The sequence below is a fragment of the Echiichthys vipera genome (assembly GCF_963691815.1).
Source record: "Echiichthys vipera genome assembly, chromosome: 12".
Classification (NCBI taxonomy): Eukaryota; Metazoa; Chordata; class Actinopteri; order Perciformes; family Trachinidae; genus Echiichthys; species Echiichthys vipera.
In genome coordinates, this window is record NC_139837.1 from 10,615,523 (window position 1) to 10,640,797 (window position 25,275).

Below are 25,275 nucleotides of genomic sequence, written 5' to 3' on the forward strand. Positions count from 1 at the left end.
AGGTAAGTGAAAGGACCCATTCATCTGCAGACTTTACTTTGAAGTATTGCTGATAAAACCTTTACTCAAGGGACATTTTTTTTTATATTTTGAACTGTGTGTCTTCCATTTTGCTATATTTTAGTTTTATGCTACTTTACACTATTTCAGAGGACAGCATTGTACTTAACATTCCTCCAATATAGTTAAAAGCTTCTCCAGTTGACTTTACATTAATAGCCAATGTTGTGTGAAAGCCAATGTTGTGTGAAAGCCAACTAACAAATACAGCAGGTAAGTGAAAGGACCCATTCATCTGCAGACTTTACTTTGAAGCATTGCTGATAAAACCTTTACTCAAGTGACATTTCTGTTATATTTTGAACTATGTGTCTTCCATTTTGCTATATTTTCACTTTGTGCTACTTTACTCTATTTCAGATGACAGAATTGTACTTAACATTCCTCTATTTTAGTTAAAAGCAACTCCAGTTGACTTTACATTAATAGCCAATGTTGTGTGAAAGCCGACTAACATATACAGCTGGTAAGTGAAAGGACCCATTCATCTGCAGACTTTACTTTTAAGCACTGCTGATAAAACCTTTACTCAAGTGACACTTTCAATGCAGGACTTTTACTTGCAAGTGAGTATTTTTACGTTGCTGTATTGGCATCGGAGTATGTCTTGCTCTAGTTCTGCCTCCAAGGAAAAAAGTGCACACACACGCCTCCCTCCTCTTTTGTCCTTTTGTGCGTAATGAGCGTGCGTCAAGATCCAGCGTTTGGTTCCTTCTCGGCAACTTCACTTCTCGAGTTTCAGCAGCCGAAACATTTCCTGGCTTTGCTCTCACGGGTTGTTGTTTTGTTTTGTTTTTTAACTCACATTTTCTCAGACGAAGAGTCACCTGGAATAATCCGCGTCCAAGTGCCGTGGGGATGGATTCACGGATTTTTCTCGCCGCTTTACTGCTTCTCCTCGGACTGGCGACAGTTTTCGCTCAGTCTTCCGCACCTGTCGACGGTAGGAGTGGGAATCAGTGACTCTGTGGTGACGGAGGAATTTCATGGCTGCTAATTCTCCATTTCATCCAGTCGCTTTTAGCTGCCTCATGAGGCCCTAGGGCAAATGTTAATAACACAAATGTATTGAGGCTGTTATTCTAATCATTTTTGTGTGTCTTACACGTTCTGTTGAATAATGGGAATAGGACAGGACATAAAGAAACCAAGACACTTTATGTGAGCTGTGTTGGTCCTGCATTACACTTCCATTGTTTTCATTTATGTCTGGTTTAAGGTTATTCCTCATAAAATAGTTAAGAAGGTCATAGGTAAAGGCATCTTTCCATCTTACTTAAAGCAAGACAAAAAGTTATTGCATGCTATCATTGAGCCTCTGTTAGTTCCATATCTTTGTGTATTGTTGAAACCTCTCAGCAGGAACAATGAACTCTTTTCAGTTCATGACCCCCCTCAGTTTTTTGTGTCAGGGTAAAGAAACCAGCAGGGGCAGCTACAAAAGAAAAAAAAACCCACCCACATAAGACTTTGTTTGTGTACACCTCAGTTTTAGAGAAATGTGGCTACACTTAGACAAACCCTGCTGTTGTCCTGTGCAGTCTGCTGATAATAACATGACTGGTCTGAAGCCTGTGTGTTTACTGTGGTGCGTCTCCATGGAAAAATATCCCATGAGGATTAGCAGTAGTTACAAAAACCGCAGTGGGCAAATGAAGGCCTCATTTAATCAGCTTATCATAGTGTTTTCAGCTAACAGAGTACTTTCTCTTGTGAGGGAACATGTTTGTACCTGTGACAGACATGTTGTCTGAGTTCACTCCCTTATTTACGCCCTGTGGATTATTTTGGGTGTTTCAACTAAACTGCTTTTCCCCTCCCACACAGTATGTGAGGCAAAAAATGGGACCAACTGTGAGGAATGCCTGAGAAATGTGACGGTAAGTCCTGGGGGAGAAAATCTTTAGTTTCTGCTGATTTCAGTCTGTGTTGAATGTGTGTTAGTGTGAGAGATGGAAATAGAAGTTTCCTAGGTGGAGGAACTCGAGCAAGTGGCTCCTCCTCCACCCCCTCACCTGTTAGACTGGTTTGAGGAGTAATTTATCTGTCATCCCCTCCCACCCTCCTCCATTTTCTATTGACCTAAATACCTTAAAATTCATCATTTTGTTCAAATCATAAAAAGGTCATTATGTATTTTTTTTAATACAGTGCCTGTGGTGTATCAAAACCAAGTCGTGTATGAAGTATCCAGTGAAGACTATCCTTCCACCCCATTCACTCTGTCCGCTGAATGATGCACGCTGGGGGCTCTGCTGGAGTATGAGAACACACACACACACACACACACACACACACACACACAAACACACACAAAGACGTTGGCATGAATATAATCACACATTTATCAACATATACTCAGATATGCATTCATTTAAAGTCATATAAAAGCTTGTGCAGGAGAAGGTAAAAGCTTATAAAAAGACCTCAACTAAACACTCAGAAGCAAGATGAACATAAAATAAAAATATAACGACTCATCACAGCCCAACACAACTTCAATGAGTGCTTAAATGAATGTTGATGAATGTTTGAGCAAAGTAGCAGTGGGAACATGTGCAGTATAGAGCTGAAACGGTACGAACATCTCATATCACGATAAAATTACCAAAATGCTCACAGTTATTAGTATTATCGCTGAATTGTTCAAATGGGCTGAAACAATTTAAAAAGTACTCATACGCACACTGAAATCATTTCATTGACTTTTATATTAAATACCACCATACAACAAGCAGCACTGTGCACTGTTTGTTTGCAAAACGTTAAAATAATGACATTGCCAATGCCTTATGTATTTGAAAACCATGTCAAATGCATTGAAGATGGCACCATGTGCACATTACACATCAAAACACAGCAACCAAAAAGATTTCTTCACAATCTTGAGTAATGAGATCTAGTCTCTTACAGATTTTCCTGCACTGGTCTTGTCTGCTGGGATGGGTTTTCTATTTTTTCAGCCCAACTCTGTGATTTAGTTTGCTGAAGAAGTTGTTTTTTCATGAGATGTTTCTTTGGCTCAGGTTCAAATGAAGACAGCCTTATTTAAGCAAATCAAATGTGTATATAAAAGCAACAAAGCCATTCTAAACAAAGCGATGGTCAATTGTGCCTGTGAGAATTATGCTGGACACAATTTACTGTGAGTTTTTCAAAGCGTGGAAATCAAACATGGTTTAAATGATAATTCAAATGAAAACAGCAGCATTAGCTGTTGGGAATTTTAATTTCTCAAAAATATAGCCTATAGTGCAAATACAGTAATGGCAATAGTGAAAACATTGCTCATGATGGTCTAATACAAGCAAATATTAAAGGATAGATCCCACAGTATGAAAGAAAAAATGCCTCTTACTGTCAATGAAACTATCTAAGATGATAAAGGAATCAGCCTTAGCGAGCACGTCGATGTCACACACAGCAAACTGCTGCTTCCACATTAACAGGTAGATAATTAAACATTCTGAAAGGAGCAATCTTCACAAGGACAATTTTTATAAACGTTCTACCTCAGTATTACCTTTTGCTTCTGTAAACGCTTAATCCACTTGTGTCTTTTCACTAACCTTTATGTCTCACTTTCTTAAAATAACACCACAATCAAGCAACACACAAGGGGTTAAGAGTGTTGCAATATACTGTACATACAACGATACGAGTGATTATCTCAGGCAGAAAAGCAAGAAAAGAAAATGTGCAACATATATTTTTTGCTATTTTAAAGGTAGATCTGTGGATCCCTGCATAACTTTGTCACTGTGTGTTTCTCCGTCTTTAGTGAACTTCCAGATATTGATCATCACCTTGGCAGTGGTTGGTGGGATTATCATCATCGCCCTCCTGGTCTGCCTGTTCTGCTGCTGCAAGTGTGAGAACTTTGGGTAAGTGTGCAGTGAGCTAGTGCTGACCCTATTGCTCTATGACTTATGATGGAAGGAATTTGCATTAGACATCATGCATGAATAAAATAATAATGTTCACACTTACAATAACAGTGTGGGAAGTAGAAATGTATGTTTAAAGTATTGTGATGTATATCCGGTTTGTAGTTAATCTGCCTCCTGGGTTTTCGCATGTTAACCCCCGGTCCCATCTTTCCCACTCCTCCCCTTTCATTTGTTTCCATCAATGTTTGTCTTGCAGTCTGAGATATGCATATCTACACTTATCACCTTATCCACATAAGTAGTACAAAGCAGTGAGACGAATGGGGATGTGGTACCTCCAGGGTGGTTTTTAGTTCGACAGAAGTCATTTCAGTGATGGGATAGTTTTATCTGTGGCTTGATAGGGATCCAAGTTACATTTAGGTGTTAAAGGAATTCTCCATCCTCAAAATTATCATTTTCATATTGATTACTCACCCTGTGTTGCCTTGAACTCTTGAAAATCAGGTACAACTACAAAAATGCTGTAGTTATGCTTTACATTATAAATGGTTAGTTTTAGGTACAGTATGTGAACATGTTTACTATGTGGGGACATCTCAGTATAATTATGTGAAGATAATAAGGCCACATACTATAGCTTTGGTGTAGTTACCTAATGGTGTCTGCACTCTAAACACACCGCGTACTTTCCTGTGACCTATCGAACTATCTAACCTTGGACTTTGTGGTTTGTGTGTCAGATCCAAAAGGTTTGAGGCCAAGATGCAGAAACAGGCCAGTAAGACGAAAACCAAGCAGGAAGAAAGGTGAGAAATAAATGTTTGTGTGTAATGCGGTTTCAAGCCTGACCTGGTTTCTGTTTTTGGGAGTGTATACATGATAAATCTAGTTACCAGTGTCTCCCCTGTGCAAAAATAAACTGCTTCAAGAGATAGTGTCGCACAAGAAGGACTATAATTTGTCATACAAATAGTTAATAATGAAGTAAAACATAAACATATTCAGAGTATCAGACTGCATATTTACTGAAACTGGACGATGGTGCAGCGGTGCATTGTTGAATGCAATCTGACCCCTCTCTCCACCGCAACCGCCTTTTCCCAGCCCTCCCTGTGTGGAAGATTTACAGGTTTATTAACGACACAAGAGCGGTTTCTTCTTGAACAGGAAATCCCACTTCTTCATCCATACTGCTTTGCCCTAATGATGTTTATTTCCTGCTTTACTTTGGTCCCATAGTCATATTTCCATGTTAAACCTGTGTGTAGCATTGGTGGCACTGTAGACTGATCAGCTGTAATGACTTGACTCACTTTGGGTGGACTGTGAGTGTTGTGTGCTGATCAGTTTGCTCAGTTGTGGCAGTGCTTTTATTAAGTTCAAGGGAAGTTAAGTCAACCTTCTTATCCAGCAGTAAGGCTGCGCGATATGGGGAATATCAAATTGTGATTATTTTGATATTGCAATCGCGATATGAGTCACGATATTGGAGGGAATGATAATTTTTGCATCATTATTTTCATTTTCATAAAAAAAAAACATTCAAAATATGATGGTGTGATTTTTGCCACGATCTGACAAACAAAGATTTTTTCTTTGTATGTTGAATACGACTCGTAGGTAGAGACAATACAATACTTGCTTATTTTGATGTTGTAGAGCTACTTATAAGTGCCTAAAACGACCTCACTTCAAAATATCCAAACTATCCCTTTTGATAATCTCAACATGTGGACACCTGACACACCAGCTGCCCCTGTTGCATTGTTGGTCCTGATCTATATCACTTTCCTCCATAGCACGCCACAAAAGCACACGTCAAACTGTAACCATCCCAAACTGGTTTGTGGCCACATAACTCTGAGTGTGTGAAAATTGTTTTGAGTCATTGTGTTGCTCAGAAGAGAATGTTTTGTCCCCACAGGAGAGCAGAAATGAAACAAAGACATGACGAAATCAGGACCAAATATGGTGAGCTCTCTCATTTGCTGACACGCTTTTCTCTTTTTCATCTACATGTGCCTGTATTTACATAGTGCATTTACCTGAATGTTGTTTTTTAAAATACGATTAAGCCGCCTTATTCTATCCTATTGACAGATGTTATTTAGGAAATGGTTTGAGGTTTTGGGAAATGTGCTTATTTCTTTCTTGCTGAAGGTTAGATAAGAACAATGAAACTACACTTACGTTTGTACGGTAAATATGAAGCTACCACCAGCAGCTGGTTAGCTTAGCATAGAGACTGGAAACCAGGGTGAAACTGCCAGCCTGGCTCTTTCCAAAGGGACCAGCGCCTTTAAAAGCTAATATATATTAAGACTCTATAAATGTTAAGTGTCAAAACAACATGTTGTGGTGTTACGGGGAGTTAAGTGTCAGACTATTCATTTGTTTGGTGCGATCACTTCCTGGCGTCTCCACTGCGACCAACCGCAACCCTAAAAAAATGTGTTGTTTTGTGACATTGGTTTTTGGATTTATGCAAACACAATATAACGCTATAATGAGTAAATTTCAGCTGGTTGGTGATTTTGTTTGCCTTAAACCTGCATTCTCTCTAAGGGCCAACAGGGGGCGACTCCACTGGTTGCAAAAAATAAGTCTGATTGTAGAAGTCAATGAGAACATGTCACACTTCAGTTCATGCATTTGCTTTTTTTATTAATAATAATAATAATAATATCTTTATTTATATATGACCTTTAAAAACACACATTTACAATGTGCTATGACAGGCAGAGCAAAGACAAAAACACAGAGATCCATACACAGTATATTCATATCAACAGGGCGAGTAGAGAGTAGGCCGCTTCTTCACTACAGTAGAAATGACAGATGAACAAGAAAAATGCTAAACAGATGACAAGGTAAGAGGACAGCAGAAAGACCATAAAATAAAAACTAAATAAGCAAGTCAAATAAAATACTACGTTAAATATAATAAAAAATAAAAAGATGACATCACTTAAAAGCAAGTCTGTAGAAGTATGTTTTAAGAATATTTTAAAAGAAGTTACTGATTCAGCAAGCCTTAGCTCCAACCCTCTGGAATCAGCTTGTGTAAAGAAGCTCCTAAGAACACATCTTTATAGGCATGCATTTATTTATTTTTTATAGATTATCATCCCTAAACATATTTACTGTATATATTGGTTTATTTCAGGGACATTGCACACTAATCAACAGCCAAGCTGTAAGTGAGCCAAAGAGGACACCTGTAGTCCCCGGACAGATATTGAAAAGGCAACCTAACATTTCAGATAAAGATTGCATGTACTGGCAAATGTTAAAAAACAACAACATAGTAGAACAAACTGACAGACAGAGGCAAATAGATAATATAATAAACAGACAATAACACCCATCATACATAAGACATTATCATACGTTGTGGACATTATAACCTTTTGCAGTAGATTAAAACAGGACAAACACCCAGATACATAAAAGCACGGAGCACAGACATGCAGCACCAACACATTGATTTGGACTCTAACATGCAAAGCACAAGAAAGGACATGAGCACATAAGAAACAGGCAGCAGGACACGACTTTAACCAAGAAGTCAGCAGGGGACGCATTTACAGACCTAATGTACACATAACTGTTTATTAATGAGCCACATTTTCAGCTGTCCTGAAAAGAAACGGTAATAACTGATGTTTCCGATGTCACCTGGTACTGAATTACATTCCTTTGATGCTGTAACTGAGAACGCAGAAGATAAGGCAAATATTGGCATACGTTATTAGGTTGTCCAAACTCAGAAATATATATATATAGATATAGATATCTGATAGACTGAGAATCTCAGCAAGAAAACAAGTACACATATTCTGTAAATTCTCAAACTACTCTTTTAAATGAGTGCATGATTCTACTGATTGTCTTTCTTCTACAGGTCTAAAAGGTCCAAATCCATACTCCAAATTTGCGTGAGAGGATCTGTGAACGGAGATTAAACCTACATCAAGACCCTTCTGTTCCCGCGAGACATCAACAACCTGTCTCGCAGTTGTGAAAGTAGATGTGAGAACTGGTGTAAACTTTAACCAAGACCGTTTCAGAAAGGGGACAGTAGTTTTGTATAGGCAGTCTCGTCCGGCCAGCCAATGAAAAGTTGTGTTGTGATCAATGTTATAACCTAAGAGGCTGTAACCAAAAGCTAAAATAGATGTGGCAGACGTTTTCTTCATGATAGTCTATCCTGTGACTCATATAGCATCAGTCTACATATACTATTTATTAGGGTAACTCTTAAGTGTAATTGTACAGAATGGAAATAATCCAGTTTGGTTGCTGAACAATTCTTTCTTTTTTCTCAAGAAAATCAGTTGTATCTTTTCAGATTGAATCTGTTTTGCTCCTCTGAGCTGCTGCTGATTTAGAGATATACTTAGAACAGTATAACCTATTTTTGTACTTTGTGTTATTTTCTTCCTCCCAAGTTTCAAATGGACTCATTTCTATTCTGAAATGTAGGAGGGCATTTTTATTGTGTTACTGCTGCATGTTCATCCGGTTCCACTGACAGAAATTATTTTTAAGCAATTAGGAGTGGCCAAAATGAAATCATCCATAATTTATCATGTAAGTTAAGTTGAATGTGTGGATCCTAAAGTTGGATTCCTAGCCTATAATGCTACATTTGCCTGTATGCCCTGTACACCAATAATGCCAAATAAAGACTTTGGACATGTTCCTGTGAATATTCTCATTTGTCCAGGTCATTGTTAACCCCTAATAAATTTCAGTCAAAAACAACTGGACTGGTTGTTTGTCTAGGAAGACGTTTCACCTCTCATCCAAGAGGCTTCATCAGTTCATGTACACATCTGACCAGGCTGGGACTGGTCCAACTATCTGGTGGAGATCCAGGTATTTAACCTGTGGTGAGGGCGTTCACAAGGCCGATGATGTCACTGGAACCCTTTGTGCCTCGAGTGCCAACGACCGTCGTTAGAGTGACAGTCGTTGGTGGGCAGTTGGTTTCGAATTCGTTAGTGCTCTATTGAGTCTGAACGACAGTCGTTGGGGTCACCCGGGCCATGTGTGAACAGTTGTTCTTTGAGGTTAGATTGTTGAATCTCCTGGGAAGTGATGAAAGGGCAGCATTGTAAATTGGAGATATGTGGTGTCTCAGACCCCCTCCTCTGTTTAGCGATGGTTTCTCTACTTTTGCATAGATGGCTTCTTTTACTCCTCTTTCAAACCATCTGTCCTCTCTGTCCAAGATGTGGACATTGTTGTCATCAAAGGAGTGGGCTTTCTCCTTGAGGTGTAAGTGGACAGCAGAGTCCAGGCCTGAGGAGTTGGCTCTCCTGTGTTGGGCAGTGCGTTTATGCAGTGGTTGTTTTGTTTCTCCAATGTAGAGATCTTTGCATTCCTCATTGCATTGGACAGCATAAACCAGGTTGCTTTTGTGGTGGTGTGGTGTTCTGTCCTTCGGATGTACGAGTCTCTGTCTGAGTGTGTTACTGGGTTTGAAATACAAAGGGATGCATTGTTTGTTGAAGATCCTCCTGAGTGTCTCTGATACCCCAGCCACATACAAGATGACTATGTTGTTTCTCTTGTTTTCTTTTTCTTTCTCAACCACTTTAGTTTTCTTTCTGGAAACAGCTGCCGTTTTCACAAAGGTCCAGCTGGGGTAGCCACAAGTTGTGAGGGTGCCTCTCGGGTACTTGCGTTCTTCCCCTTGGGCCTGTGATAACTCCACAAGCTTGGAGTTATCAGCTCCGTGTTGCAGTGTCCTGATAACTCCAAGCTTGTGTTCCAGGGGGCGGTGAGAGTCAAACAGTAGACATTGCTCCGTTTCCTGTATACCCCAATGTGAAGGCTCCTGTCATTCTCCATATGGACATGACAGTCTAAGAAAGGCAAACTATTGTCCTTGACTTCTTCTCTGGTGAACTTGATGTTTCGGTCCACAGAGTTTATATGTTCGGTAAAAGTTTGCACCTATTTGGATTTGATTTTAACCCATGTGTCATCCACATATCTGAACCAATGGCTCTGTGTTACTCCTATAAAGGAGTTCAAAGCCTTGTCCTCTACCTCCTCCATGTATAGATTTGCCCCAATAGGGGATACTGGTGAACCCATGGCCCAGTCATGTTTTTGTCTGTAAGATTTGCCATTAAACTGGAAATATGTGAACCTGACTATTCCCAGATGACTTTCGTTCCGCCTTGCTTCTATCTTGACTCCGCCTAGCTTCACTCAACCATCTGGGATCGCTCCATCGCAGAGGGATCCCAGACGCAAAAAATGGTCAGGCCAATCAGGACCACTGGGCGGGGTTTTATACATGTGACGTAGCGTAGAAGCCACTGTTGTGATTCAGACAATAATGGCGGCTCGAATCGAGGAAGCAGGCGTCAACATCGATGCTGCTATTTCATCCGTGTTCAATCTAGCGAACATTTCGTCTTTAAAAGAACACCAGAGAACGGCTCTGAAGGCTCTTGTTGGTGTAAACGATGTTTTTGCCCGTCGCGCTCATCAGCGTCACAGGTTGGTTTCGGTGTGAGTGGTTGAAGTAGTACGTCAATAAAGATGATGGACAAGTGGTTTATCCAATCATATGTAAGGATTTTTGATAAGGCCCAGCCTCCTGAAATCACTTTGCTATGGAGCGATCCCAGATGAGAGAAGCAAGGGGGAATGAAATTCATCTGGTGAGAGTGAGGTTAGAAATATGTGGTGTTCAGGCATTAATCCGGAAGTTGGCAAATGCGGTCTGGTTTGAGATTTGTTCGGTTGTGTAAGGAGCTGTCCTGTGTGAGCCGCTCTCTTACTGTGGCCAAACCCTTGATGGTTAGAATACAGGTGAACATGATAGGTCATGTCGTAGGATACCATGGTTTCATCTGGATCCATTTTTAAGTCTCTGACCTTGTGCACAAAGTCTATGGAGTTTTGGATGTGGTGTGGGGTGTTGCCCACCAGTGGTGCCAGGATATTGGCTATGTGCTTGGCAATGTTGTAAGACATGATATGACATGATATAATGAATTTCTTCAGTGGACTATTGTTGGTGTTTTGCCTGTAGGCCTATTGTGGTTTTATTAAAACTATTGTGTGTGTGTGTGTGTTTTAATATTCACAGCAAATGCAGTTTGTGAATGCAGTGGCTCAGTCCACAGGGATTTGGCTTGGGAACCAAAGGGCCACCCATACGGACCAAGAGAGGAGGGTGGACTGGTAGCTGGAGAGGTGCCCTTGAGCCATGCAGCGAATCCCAAAAAAATGCCCTGGGTGCTTCTCATGGGGCAGCTCCATTAATGCATGAGTACGGGACCTGTTTGTGCACGTGTGCATATTTGAGGCCTATGTGTGTGTGTATGTGTGTGTGTGTGTGTGTGTGTGTGTGTGTGTGTGTGTGTGTAAACAACAAGAGTGAAAAGTGAATTTCCCCTAATAAAGGCATGCTTGCTTTCTTTCAATATTAGCTCCATAGGTTCTTCAGTTCGCGTGCTCGAGTATTTAGCATAGATGCGCGCTCCCGCGTCCGCGCTCCCGCGGTTTAGTGGTCACGTGGTCCTGTCAGATCCAATCGCCGATTTGTAACTTCGGTCCAAAGCGCGCACCCGTCAGCGGAGGAAAAGAGAGGACAGAAGGCGGCAGAAAGACAAATATAGCGCAATTAACCGATTATTTTGAAAACTCGCACACGAAAATACAGCCAGGATGTCAGAGGAAAAGCCCAAGGTAAGAAATGAAGGGTTAAAGAGCTGCAGATTCGTGGCGATGGCTCAGTCGAGTTCCTACCGAACCGTTTCTCATATGTGCAATCTAAAATGGCCTGGTTTGCACGTTTCTTTGAATCGGCGCAGTGTTTGTTTCGCAAATGAATGAGTGCCCGCACATCCATATTCACATCTACTCGCGCTTACGCAGCACAAGGTAGATGTTGAATGTGCGATATTATATCCTGCTAACCAGAGCCTCGAAGATCGGCAGCAGAAATGTCAATTACACCATGATTGTCATTTGCGGATTTTTTTTTTTCTTTGTCGTAACGGGACCACGCTATGTCCGCAACGCCGCAAATGCCGCAACTGCAACAGGGACAAAAGAGCGCTAATGGAGGTGACGCACTCATCTAAAGATTAAAGTAGCAGTGCTCTTCTTGGTGCTTTTTAATGTGTCCGTGCTTGTTTTGCCTCAGTACATCAAAACAAAAGCGCTAGCAGCGTTAGCCGTCAGCTAAACTCGCCATCGGTCTTAAAGGGCTGGTGCGCCAACCTGGAGCTAATCATGCTAACGTTAGCATCGGTGTCTGAAGCAAGCCTGCCTGCGTTATTCTGCATATGTAAGTTTGTTTTGGTTAAAATATCTACGAAACTGTGTTACCATATCGCTTCACTACACAACGTGCTCGCTGGAAATGTCTTACTTAAAGTTGCAGGATGTGTAGCTTGTAGTCTGGTAACTTACTTGGCTGTCATACGTCTCTAATAGTGCTATTTCTGTAGTTTATCTATGACTCTAGTCAGTGTAACATTGATGTTGGTTGTTTATCTGATGCTAATTATGTTTGTGTCTGCAGGAGGGAGTAAAAACTGAAAACGATCACATCAACCTGAAGGTTGCAGGGCAAGATGGGTCGGTGGTCCAGTTCAAAATAAAAAGACACACACCCCTCAGCAAATTAATGAAGGCGTACTGTGACCGACAGGTAAGCTGACTTCCCAAATGACTGCTCAATCCCCCCCTCTTCATCAACATGCAATTACTTTTGCTATAACACCCATAATCAGCCTCCCCCAGCAGTCGCAAGCTTCACCTTCATCTTCATGTCTTGTCCTGCAGGGTCTCGCAATAAGGCAGATCAGGTTCAGGTTTGATGGCCAGCCTATCAATGAGACGGATACACCTGCACAGGTAAGATACAGTGCTCTGTTCACCATTATATCCTTTTGAAATGTTTTTTAGAGAGACGTTGATTTAACATTGACTGCACAATTCAGACAATCGGCGCCTGAAAGTTTTATATTTCCATTCTCTGCATCATTTTACCTGTTACTTTGTACATCGACTTACTGGAATATCTTTCCCTCTGTTCCTCTCAGCTGGAGATGGAAGATGAAGACACCATAGATGTTTTCCAGCAGCAGACAGGCGGGCACTGCTAAGCCCTCTCCACCTCATCGACGGCCACCCTCAGACCACGCCCTCAGCCACCTTCACTGTCCCTCCCCTCCCCATCGCTCTTCTCAGCTTATTATTATTATTATTATTAATTATTATTATTATTATTATTTCTTCAGTTTAAAGATATCTGTCATGGTTTTTTGTCAGGTGTTTGGGGGGGAGGGGGCTCCTCAGCTGTTTATGTACTGTCTCAGCCAGGACTGAACTTTTGTGCGTGTCAACAGTCTCCGTCGGCCAATCAGGACAACATTTCCTCCTGGCACCGCAGGCTGTGATTGGACCAACAGCATGTCACAGCTGTTCCTGGTTTGTCAATGCTTCTCATTCACTCTCCAGTGAACGCTTACTATCCACTAGTTTGTCATGGTTTTCATCCATCGGGGTCGAATGTGAGGCCCTGCCAGTTTTTTGTCCGGGGGTCACAGTCAGCAGGCATGAAAATGTTTTGAAGTGGAAGCACTATATGAACTTAATACACACCCGCCTTCCATTTCACTTCGCTTCCGTGTGTTTTTTGTCTGAACGGTGACTCCTGCTCTTCTGTCAAAAAGGTATTTTAATTCTCTGCATTTTAGGTGCTTTTGCTAAAGAGTTCTGCGATGTTTTTGTATTTTTTATTTTAAGAACGGACACCCAGGGGGCTTGTTGATTTCTTTCCTGTACAGAAGTATCAGAGTGGATGTTAGATAAAGGTTGCGGGTCTTGGACCAATACTCCAAATACCGAACTTCTGTTTCATATTTGATGTACTTGGATCACCCTGAAAGCAAACTGCAAGGTCAAAACTGTCACATTTAAAGAGAGTTTGTATTTCATTAATGTTATTTGCTTCCTCTTCGACTTCTACTAATTGAGCAAGGTTCTCTGTGGGTATCTGTGTGGTACAGACTTTTATTCGCTCATCCAAACAAATGCCTGTTAAGAGCGGGGGGGGGGGGGTCATCTTTTGTTGGAGTTGGTACGGCTCTGTGTGTAAGGACAGTCTCTTGATGTGGAATACATAACTTCTTTGCTTTCCCTTCCTTCTGATAAAGCGGGCCAGTGGCCAATCCCTATGGTATTCTTACAAGTGTCTCTGCTTGTCAGTTTTACATTTTGTGCTTTTAAAGTAGAGGGGTGGGCTGTTGGTGGGATTGACTGGAAGGTTGTTCGTCAATGCTGTCTTGTGGTCAGCGGTTTTATCTCTGTATTGTCATTGCGAATGTAGGCTGATGGGACAGCTGATTCTAGATGTTTTGAAGAGGAGCAGCTTCCAGTTTAAGGATATCCAACATACAACAAACGTCCGTATGTTTTTGTAACACATTTTCAAGACAAGTTTCACTGCTGTGTCAACTATCAAGCTGTTTCCTTGTGTGTTAAAGGCAAAAGTTTCTGCAGTGACTGCAGTTTTGCAAACAGTGAAAATATCCCATGCAGTAATGGGTGTTTCCAATATTTTAAATTTCAGAGAAGGATGCATGCAGTTTGTTGCATATCCAGAGGGCAGGGGGGGGCAACGGGAGTTTGGGAAATAAGTGTTCTGTACCCACAGGGCCCCGTTCTTCGTACACAGATAAGAGCTGGCTTGATTTGATTGTTTCTGGCATGGTGTGAGCTTGGGTTTGGCTAATCTTTCTTTAGAGGCATTCATTGATTAGTGTTATTATTACTGAATAGGGTTTGAGTTAAGTAGCCATACATACTAGAAAGTACAACAAATAAAACCAATGCAATTTACAAAAAATAAATGAAACTTTTCTTTTTGCGCATTATGAACCCAACTGTTTTGTCTATATAAAGGAAAGGCTAATGCCAGTACAATAACATTTTAAATTCATTTTTAACATGAATATTAAAAAAAAAAGCCCTCCTGAAATATCCACTACAGTCCACTCTGGCCCAAATTAATACAAAATTACATTTTATTGAAGGACTACCCAGATGTCATACTTCCCACAGTCATTAACAACAAGCATTTTGTAAAACTGTGGTAAAGACATGCTAAATCTATGTGATTACTCTTGACATACCTCTGCACAAGCCAGTCACATGTAGAGATTCTGGTTTTAGCTTCACATGTCTTACAAAATAAGCACAGTTATCAAGATAGCCTTCCGCTTGCATTCAAAGAACAGAGTTGGCTCGACGAGGATCCTTTGAGCTTGCTAACGTACGAGCTGAGCCATGTAATATACGAAGAACGGGGCCCACGTCTTGTCATGTTATTTGTTTCTCTACTGATTTGTACATTATTTGTGGTCTTTTACTACTGTATACAATAAATATAGTTTGGTACTCAGATTTGCTCTTGAGCGCATCATTACTTTGTATTTGAGAATTCAAGAATCAAACTCAAATGTCTAAAGCTTTACAATCTCTTCTGGGAATATTTTTTAGGAGGCAAAGAAATCAATCTGTTATTTTACATATTTATTATTAATGTTATAGTGCAAGGACACAGGACAAACCAATTCTACACAATGTATTGAATTAACCTAGCTAAATTAGCTTGCAGTGCATGTCCCTGAATGAGCTTATCTAAAAATACAATACCGGATTTAAAAAAAATGTTTTACTACTAAGAAATAGCATTTTACAAGTAGATTCCCGCCAGCAAACCCTGACATGGGTCAACCATTTAACCTCTAGGCTGCCTGGTAAACTGTACATTTTGTCCCTTGTCATTGAACTACATATACTGTATACTTGGCCCTGCCTGCTAAAAATGTATGCCCATGTAGCCTACTAAAGATGGAAACACCACCTGTGTCTTGAAGGAAATTGACAGCTAGATGGTGCCAGTGAACTATGTCTCACGTCTCTGTCAGATACGGTTTAATTCTGCCAAAACGCAACCTCCACCTAAGGCACTTGTCCAAATATTAACCCAAAAGAAACCCACCACAAAAAGGAAACATGACTCTGCAGAAACACAAACTACAAACGGCAATAAAATAATTTTCCATCAATCACAGTGGGCAAAAAAAGTTAAAGACTTATTTCCACCGTGTTCCTTAAACACATACAAAGGATCACTACATTTAACAAAGCAGACTATTCAAAGATATGTTGATACATTAAATTTAATAATGATTTCAAATCGCCCTTTATCACCTGGAGCCTGATTTAGAAACTGAGATCTCATCGCAGCACAACCGGAACAATGATAAGACTAACAGCAGCTGTTGATGTGTCAGACCAGGAATAAGGAAAAGCATGAGTGGGCAAACTACACACACACACACACACACACGCACACAGACATAAAATGTTCTGCATCCAAACAGGTCCTTCAGAAACTCCTATGCCATGCCTGGAAGGAAGAAAGATGAATGAATGGATAGAGGGAAAAGAAGAGCAAGGCAGAGTTGATACTGTATCTACTGTATCCTGATCTGTCTGCTGCCAGTCTATGAACTTAATGGGCATTTGCCTTGTAAATGTGCTGGTCGGTGGATGAAAGGATTCAGAGAGATCTGACACAGGCCGAGATTTGGATGTCTCTCAAAACACAGTCTGATTATAACATGAGTGCCTAGTAACCAAGAAGCGAGACTTTGTAGTGGTGTTAAATTGTTGGCAGACCATGGATAATCAAAACCCTTGTATTTACATGACTTTGAATTCCTGTTATTTTCACGATTCAACCTCGTTAAATAATGCAATAAAAGTATTATTTGCAAAATTATGATATATTTCATAGTTTAAATGCTCATTCTTTAACATTTATCAATATAAACATAACCATCAGTGCATATACTGCCATACCCACCTACCTCATGTATATGAAGCAACCTGTTAAACCAATCATCACATTGATTCCAGCACCCTTTGCACTGTTACTGTGTCCACTGTGTTGTTGTTTCATAAACTATATAGATTCATATCTGTATATAGAAGTAAATGTTTATCGCTCTGAGATATCTACCATTGTTGTTTTTAGCTGTTTTTCTATTTCTGTGTATGTAGATCGAGAGAAACACAAGGACCGGAGTCAGATTCCTTGTATGCGTACACACTTACTTGGCCTTTAAAGCTGATTCTGATTTTATTCGTCCCAGGCCCTCTTATACTTTTCTCATTGCTGTGTTTCCTTATTTCGCTGCCCTGAGACTTCATTACGTTTTCAACCAGAAATATTCGTAGATCATGAGACTTTAATATCACAGCTGGGTCCCTGCACATACCTCAGTTTCTCAGGTAATAAACTACGGGATAACCGCTAATATGATAATAGCTCAGCTCATATCCATCTATCCATCAGTGGACCAAAGGGCACATATATTCTGTTGTTGTGTTTAGGTTACTTTTTAATTACATTTTGTCTGCTAAGGCCCCTTTCCTGTAGTGAAAGTCTGGAGGGAATATGTCTTAAATTTTCTATAGTAAAATATTCTCCTTGTCTGTCAGTCAGTCTGAGAGCACACACACACACACACACACATACACACACCCTCACCCTCTGGGAGTTCTGTGTCATCGGAGGCGTTTGAGGGACTGACTGGTTAGTGATTTGCATGTCTCTGGTATTTAAGAGGAGCTGCAGGTGCAGGATACTACCCACAGATGAATGGATTCCTCGCGAAGCACAGATGCTTGGGGTCTTCTTCTACTATTTATGAATCTTAGGCAAATGTATAATCTCAGTTGAATTTTGGTGATTTCAAATAGTTTGTTGGCTAGACATTTTCCTTTGGATCTAAAAAAAATGCTCACTTGGATCAATATGAAGAATACACAGTTGTCTGGTGTCTATTGTCACCTAAGATAGAGACAAAAGGGACAACTTCAAAGACCTTCAGTATGGAGACATTGGTACAAGCTGGCAACTGAACCAAAACAGGCTTTTTGTGATGACATCGCTCATATTTTTGCACTTCCTTCTCCTGGGGTTAAGGACCATTGACACCACCGCAGACACATGGAGACGCTGCACAGGTATCGTACCATTTTATTCTATTTCCTTTATTACCTCAGCTCACTTAAACACATCTGATGTTCAGTTAATGATTATTCAGTGGAGTGGTTTACGGTTTCATCTAAAAACCTGGGAAACCCCTCCAGCTAAAATTCTTTCGGATAATTCCAACTGTCTGTGTCTGCTACGGTGGGAGTGTTTGAGTGTGCAGTATTGCGTGCAATATTAACTTAAATTAACTTCCACAAACAAGTACAGACATTGGATGTGGTTAGGATTCCACAATATATGCTATATCAGATTATCAGGATGGACAGGGTGCATTTTTGTATGATGAGTCACCAATCTTAGAGCAATTCTCTTCTATTATTTTTGCTGTTCAAAGGGTGTATATCATAATAACAACCCCTCCTTAAACCTCCTGTAGCTTCACCCCCACCTTGGGCTATTTCTCACACACCAGGGGTGTGAGGGAGTCCAGCATGGTTTGACATTAATTGATTTATTAGTTTATAGCCGTTATACCCAACCTTAAATCACAGATATGCCTACTGTACTTGTGACACCTTTGTTTCAAATGGTATATATTAACTTATGAGCAGTGGTGCTCAGATGCTTACTCAAATAAAAGTACTAATAAATACCATGTTTTGTTCTTACATACATTTGCTATCCCATTAATCATCTTAGATTTATTTTATTATGGGGGTCCCGAATCATAGGTCAGGGACAACAACAAGTATAGCAATTTCTCCATAAAAAGGCTTTAAACAATCATTTTGACCTCTTTATTTGCTTGTCTGCAGATTTGCTCCCTCTGGATCTTCTCTCTTTTGTGCTCGAGAGGGACACCTCCAAACTCGTACCAGGGGTGCACATGAAGCAGGCTGGAGGGGTGAGGGGGGTGCATTTCTCAAGCCCTCATACCTCCATGAGCTTTCCCTCCTCCCAGCTGCTGGTGAACTGTGAACTCTTCCCCAACGAATTCTCCATTGTTGTGACACTAAAATTCACCAGCACTGAGCCCAAGGTGAGCCTCCACGTGCGTCTTAAACACCTGGTAGTGAATGCCAGTGGTGGAAGAAGAAGGGTGAGAGTGAGAAAGAATATACTTATACAAGTAAAAGTTAGTGCAGTAAAATGGTACTTAAAGTAAAAGTATATACAAAATATCAACTAAGTATACTTAACTTAACGTATCTAAACTAAAAGTGCTCATTATGCAGCATAAAGGTGGTCAAGGTAATTTCAATTATTTTGCATAATTCAGGGTAGTTTAACATACTGTATAACAATATACTGTACTACTGAGCTCTGAAAGTAACAGGTAACTATTGTAGTAGAATTTCTTTTGTTTTCTTTAAAATTACGGAGTCTATGATGTGATGATTCATGTGACTTCATTTATGCAGCATAAGAAGAAGATGACATGCTCTAAAAGTCCCTTCAGAGTGCCTCCCGTTATATATACAGTAATATCATCAAAGGAACAGACAAACAGTTGCTACCCGTCAAATAAATGTAGTGATGTGAAAGTACCATAGTTCCCTCTGAAAACACAAAGTGCCCAACCCTTGTGGGTTTACAAGACATCGAAATTTCAGTTTTCAAACATTTCATTCAATTAAAAATTAAACAGAAGAAGTACAAAGTAACATAAAACTGAAACATGGAAGTGCAAGGAGAGGGGTTGCAACTAACAATTGTTTTTTTTATTATTATTGATGAATCTGCTAATTGTTTTGCAGCTACAGTACAAGTAGGCTATATCAAAATTCTACTGGAGCAAATATACATTGTTACTCTCCCCCATTGCATTTAAGTGTGTCTGAGTGTTTTTCCCATTTACCTTTCAGAGAAATGAATACATCTTTTCCCTGATGGAGTCAAAAAAAATTGAGAAAATAGGAGTGGGGGCGAAGGAAAAGCAGAGTGATAAAGGCGACATATTGGAAAGGAATACAGAGAGGGGTGTCAGTGGAGAAGAGCAACATGGAGAGAGAGAGAAGGAGAGGCGAGTCAAGAGCAATGAGGAACACGGACGGGTCATCCTGGGACTGAGGTTCTCGCGAAAACGTCTGCACTTCCTTTTTAGAGGTCACGGAGGGGTCGTTGAGCACTCGGCGTTTCGAGCTGCCCGACTGGCTGACAACCAGTGGCATACTCTGGTTTTGGTCGTTGACAGTCGTCACGTCAGACTCATAGTTGACTGCAGCTCACCCCTAGAAATGTAAGTTTTTTTTTCTTGCTTCTCGCTGTTTTTTTTTTTTGTTCACTGGGAGGGTTCACTGTCTGTCTCCTGCCATCCACTCTTCCTGTTGCCTCTGAATTCCCTGAGGGATAGCAGATCCTTCGCCAGAATACAATGGCGCCAAATCTGCTCACACCCCGCAGCCATATCACAGTAGACTGACAGTATGTGATAGATGGTTTTTAGTGGAAACTCCCTCTGGCACACAGTAGGGAGGAATATCAGCTCCTGTACAATGCCTATAAAATACTGTTCTACTACTCCTGTGTCAGTTCTACGAACAGAAGAATGGAGGAGGCTGCTTTAATTAAAATTCATTCACAGAAGAAAAAACAACTTACCTCATAAATAATGATGTCTTTTTTATGGCAAACAGTGTTCCCTCCAGGCCTTTCCCCTCAGACGTCAACATTCAGGGAGCGAGATTCCACATTGGCAGTCGGGGGAGGTGGAAAGGCTTGTATTCAGTAAGTGTTATATTTCCTCATCATGGGAAATAAGCTGCTAAACTACACGATTAATGCATTTGCTCTTTAAAATAGTACATTTTTTCTTTCTTATCTGCTGCCCCCGTGCACAGGGTCTGTTGCGACAGCTGGTTTTGGTGCCAGGTTCGGATGCCACCCATCATATTTGCCCCTCTTCCAACCCCCGACTCGCAGTTCTGTCAGTACCACCACTTCTGTCAGACCTGCCTGTCACAGGGACGGAGGGTGATGACCACGTGACTTCCTATGGTAACTTGCAGACACATTTTAAAGCCACGAAGTGGTGAAAGACGTGATATGCTTTCCTGCCTCCTTGCCTCTTTGACTGTCTGCATGTCTTTGTGTTTTGATCATGAACTGTCAGTAACAGAAGAGCGTGTGTCAGTGGGGTTGGAGCGGTCCTGCTCAGAGCCACTACAAGGCCAGATGTGGTTCAATCCAATCAAGAAAGGCCTCTACCTCTGCGACGGTACAGTGTGGATCACCGTGCTAGAGGGTGAGAATCCAACTTCCAATTATCAATCATGAGCAAGTTTTTACTCAGCTTAAAATGTACCAGATTCTCACTTCTCCATCTACTCAGATCATAAACGACTGGACTACGCGTTGGAACACCAGGTCCTCACCACCAGCTCAGAGACACATGATATAGAGGTACTGTAACCTTCCACTTATATACAAAATATTAATATTTACACATATTTGTTATGTCTATGTTATTTCTAGGATCCTCACATACTTACATTTAAGGAAAACAAAGCCACAAAAGAAGAAAAAGTATTTTGTCTTTAGGGGATTCTAGTGATTTTTAGGACCAGGGATTCCCAACCCGAGTTACAAGATACATAGATGAATGCAATACGAAAATGCCAGACTTTTCTTTCTTTCATTCTTTTTGTGAAACACAAGATATGCATCCTGTAACAAGGGGTCATGAGTAAATATTGCTTTGTATTACTGTGTCACAAGAAAAAAAGGTTGGGAATAATAGTTCTAGTATTTTGTTTTCTGTAGGTAGAAAGGTGTCCATTACTGGAAATGGAATCTGTCAGTCTTAGTCGGTCGTGGTTGATGCTTTTCTGTGTTGCAAACCCACCCATTTCTGCAGGCTTTATTTTCCTGCTTCTATTAAGGCTGTCCAACAAGTTTAGGGTCGTGTCTACAGTATATGGTAACCTTAGATTTTGCGACTTGCTGCCTGTTGTCCTATCCTACCGCTAACTCTTCAAGGGCACTGCCTAACCTCAGTCATCAATCTTATCCATCTCACTGCCTGATGACATGGCCTATCCTTAACCACTCAAAGTCAAAGCCTGACCTCAACCATCCTGACAACCAGAGTTTAGGAGTACTTTTTTTTCATTGATTTTTCTTTATCCAATATACAGGTGTTCCAGGTACCTGGCATGGGTCTAATGGCTGCTATGGCTCATAGGTCAGTAGCTGGCTCTGCTGTGTATCTGTGGAGCCACACAGGTTTCCAGCTCTACCAGAATATCAGCACTCATGGAGCTCTGGTTTGGCGACACTTCAGCATGGGCAGGAAGGTATGACAGAAAGGAAGAGATGGGTTATGTAAAATGAATCAAGCAGTGGTCAAAGTCGTGTGGGGAGCTGATAGTCTATGTTTTGTTACTTTGATCTAGATATTTCTAGTGGTGTCTAACTCCGGAGGAGGGCCAGACAGGCGTAAAGAATCAGAGACTGACTTTTCTGTGATTTACAAGTGGAGCAAAAAAAGAAAGCGGTTTGTGCGGTTCCAGACTCTGCAGACACACTGTGCACGGGACTGGGAGGCCTTTAACATCAACCGACAAACCTATCTCGCTGTGGCCAATCACAGACAAGGTAAAAACTAACTACATACATAATGGCATGACATCCACAAAATATTAAACTACCATATTACATTCTCTCTCTTTGTGGTTTGTCTTTCAGGTGATGATAATCACACAATAGATAGTGTGATATACAAATGGAATAGGTTAACAAAGTCTTTTGAGGCTCACCAGATGCTGCTGACCTCAGGGGCCTACGATTGGGAGTTCTTCACCGTCGGCCCGTACCATTTCCTGGTGGTCGCAAATGCCTTTGATGGAGTGACCACTTCTGTAGACTCAGTCATCTACGTTTGGGTCAATGGAAGCTTCCAGGTGTTTCAGACAATTAAGGTATGTGGTGAACATCAAATAGAAAAATTAAATGCAGAACTGGCCCTAAAAATGCCTGTAAAGACTTTTTAAAAGCATCTGTTTGCTCTACCACAATACAGGGAGAATCTGGAAGTTTTTGAGCATTGATGTAAATTAAACTTAAAGGCCCCACACTGTATAGTAAAAACTGAGATTTTCATGTCTTTTTTTAATCATAAAGCAGCTTTAGGTGGTGTTTAAGTGTAAAAACGCTCAATCCACAGAGAAATGCACATGGCCGGTATTAAGAGACTGTGTCTTCAAAGACATCAGGACTTCTGTACGGTTGGGATGTCACAACTATACTATATATCTGGGTAGAAAGTGCCCCTACCGTGCCGTTACAGTCATTCCCGGACTGGAATGATGTTGCAGAGACACTGAGAGCGCAGATGCAGAAGACCCGGAAACACTGACCAATCAGAGCAGGCTGGGCTTTTTTGGGAGGGGTTCTTGCAGGGACAGGCGCTACAACGGAGCATTTCAGGTAGAGTGTGAATACAGGTATATTCAAAAACAGACAGTGTGGGAAAAATGAATGCTTTATTCAACATTAAAGCATGTAAACATGTTGTAGTAGAAACCCATTATATAAGTTTGAAACCTGAAAATGAGCACGATATGTCACCTCTATTAACACTTTAGTGTAGTGTTTTGCTGCATGATTTCCATATATATTTATATTTTCTCCAGCTGGGCAGCATCTTTGATTTCCTCTGATGAGATCTGTATCTTTGTACGCACAGAAGGAAGGGAACACAAATCGGGAGAGATAAAACGGTAATTAAAGAGCGGTGGAGAGCAAGCAATGGGCGTATCCATGCATTTAAGACAGGGACAAAAATAGAGTGTGCGGTTTGCCAGGATTTGTTTGAGCGACAGCAGTGCTTTGACACGTTACTGATAGTGAATCATATATTTGAATTCATCCACGTTTCAGGAGAGAGTGTTGACATATTAATAGTCACATGAGAAACCATAAGGAGATGATTTAGGGGAATTCCACAGCTGGATGTGAGGATTAGGAAGAACACCTTGGGGCAGGTGCAATTTAATCATGTAAATTCACCCAGAAATGAGTAAAAATATATAATTTTGGCATTGGTTTTACATTAGCTGTTACTCACTCTCAGCTTATGTTCAAGCAAGCAATAGTCAAAGAAGCACTCAGATATTTTACTCAAGTGAAAACACTGGATGGTTTCTCTCTCACTGACAATCTAGACGTTCTGCGCCACAGACTGGGAAATGTTTCAGATCGGCAGAAGAGTCTTCTTAGTTGTTGCCAACGGACACAGACTCCGTGGCAACGGACCAAGTCAATATGCCATCAACTCCACCATCTACGAACTGGACATGATTGGACAGCTGTTTGTCCGCTTCCAGGATATTGTCACCTTCAGGTACAGATGTGCAAACACTCCAGTAGGCCAGGTGCATGTACCTACAGACACATTGTGAGAACGCTTCCTGTGTAATAACCTGGTTGCTGCCACTTCAACCTCTCGTCATCGCCACATACCTTTCTGTCTCTCCAGTGCAGTGGACTGGGAGTTCTTCAGCCTCGGGGAGGAATATTTTCTGGTCGTCGCTAACTCCTTTAACGGAGAATCCTACTCTCTCAACAGCATTCTCTACAGGTACTCAACTTGTCAACAACACCCCTTCCAGTGTTCAATAATTCATCCCTTCTGATTGCCCCCTAACTAAGCGCTGCGGTAATGTAGATTTATTTTCCTCCTGTGAGCCACACTAGCGAAAGAAAAATCAGCACTTTTGACATGTGAGGATTCATAGGGAACTGAATAATGTGAGGTCTAGATCCTTTGTTATGCAGACGCACATACACCTTCTAATTCATTTCTCTTCTGTGTTTGTTTTTAGGTGGCAGGGATATGAAGGATTTGTTCCTGTTCATTGGCTCCCAACTATTGGGTGCAGTGACTGGGAGTTTTTCAGCTCTAGAGGAGAATCATATCTGATCTACTCTAGTGCCAAAGCACCTCTCTCCAAAGTGTTCAAGCTGAAAACCTACTAGGCAAAAAAATGCAGTGTGCATGTATTTGTTGCACTGTGTCTATGTGTATGTACATGTGTCTTTGTGTTCTGTGAGAAAATGTTTGCAATAATATTTTAAATGTGTGAGTGTGTTTAAGTAAATGTGCCTTTAAAGTACAGCGCCTATTCTCAGTGTTCATACAGTCAGGGACATAGAAACAGTTGTTCATGTTGTTTCTGGGAATTTGGGGGTTTAACAACCTGAGGAGAATTTTACGTTCTACAATTACATCAAAATTGCACATGGTGGGTTTCGAAGAATTATTCTGAT

General features: G+C 40.9%; 3 protein-coding genes across 3 annotated transcripts; all 3 read left to right on the forward strand.

Moving 5' to 3' along the window:
- Positions 1-746: 746 nt before the first annotated feature.
- Positions 747-8,656, forward strand: pttg1ipa (PTTG1 interacting protein a). The gene is made up of 7 exons (XM_083924701.1): positions 747-1,003; positions 1,888-1,940; positions 2,212-2,320; positions 3,842-3,944; positions 4,694-4,759; positions 5,878-5,924; positions 7,858-8,656. The coding sequence occupies exons 1-7, from the start codon at positions 919-921 to the stop codon at positions 7,893-7,895; spliced, it is 501 nt and encodes a 166-aa protein (XP_083780827.1). The 5' UTR covers positions 747-918; the 3' UTR covers positions 7,896-8,656.
- A 2,881-nt stretch (positions 8,657-11,537) lies between these two features.
- On the forward strand, positions 11,538-15,396 carry sumo3a (small ubiquitin like modifier 3a). The gene is made up of 4 exons (XM_083924075.1): positions 11,538-11,669; positions 12,511-12,639; positions 12,774-12,845; positions 13,034-15,396. The coding sequence occupies exons 1-4, from the start codon at positions 11,649-11,651 to the stop codon at positions 13,094-13,096; spliced, it is 285 nt and encodes a 94-aa protein (XP_083780201.1). The 5' UTR covers positions 11,538-11,648; the 3' UTR covers positions 13,097-15,396.
- A 2,548-nt stretch (positions 15,397-17,944) lies between these two features.
- Positions 17,945-24,984, forward strand: LOC310954264 (thrombospondin-type laminin G domain and EAR repeat-containing protein-like; the record flags this gene model as incomplete). The annotated part of the gene is made up of 13 exons (XM_083923647.1): positions 17,945-18,035; positions 18,822-19,045; positions 19,872-20,245; positions 20,643-20,733; positions 20,847-21,003; positions 21,119-21,250; positions 21,338-21,408; positions 22,143-22,301; positions 22,401-22,602; positions 22,693-22,925; positions 24,171-24,349; positions 24,485-24,586; positions 24,831-24,984. The coding sequence occupies exons 1-13, from the start codon at positions 17,951-17,953 to the stop codon at positions 24,982-24,984; spliced, it is 2,163 nt and encodes a 720-aa protein (XP_083779773.1). The 5' UTR covers positions 17,945-17,950.
- Between the last annotated feature and the right edge of the window lie 291 nt (positions 24,985-25,275).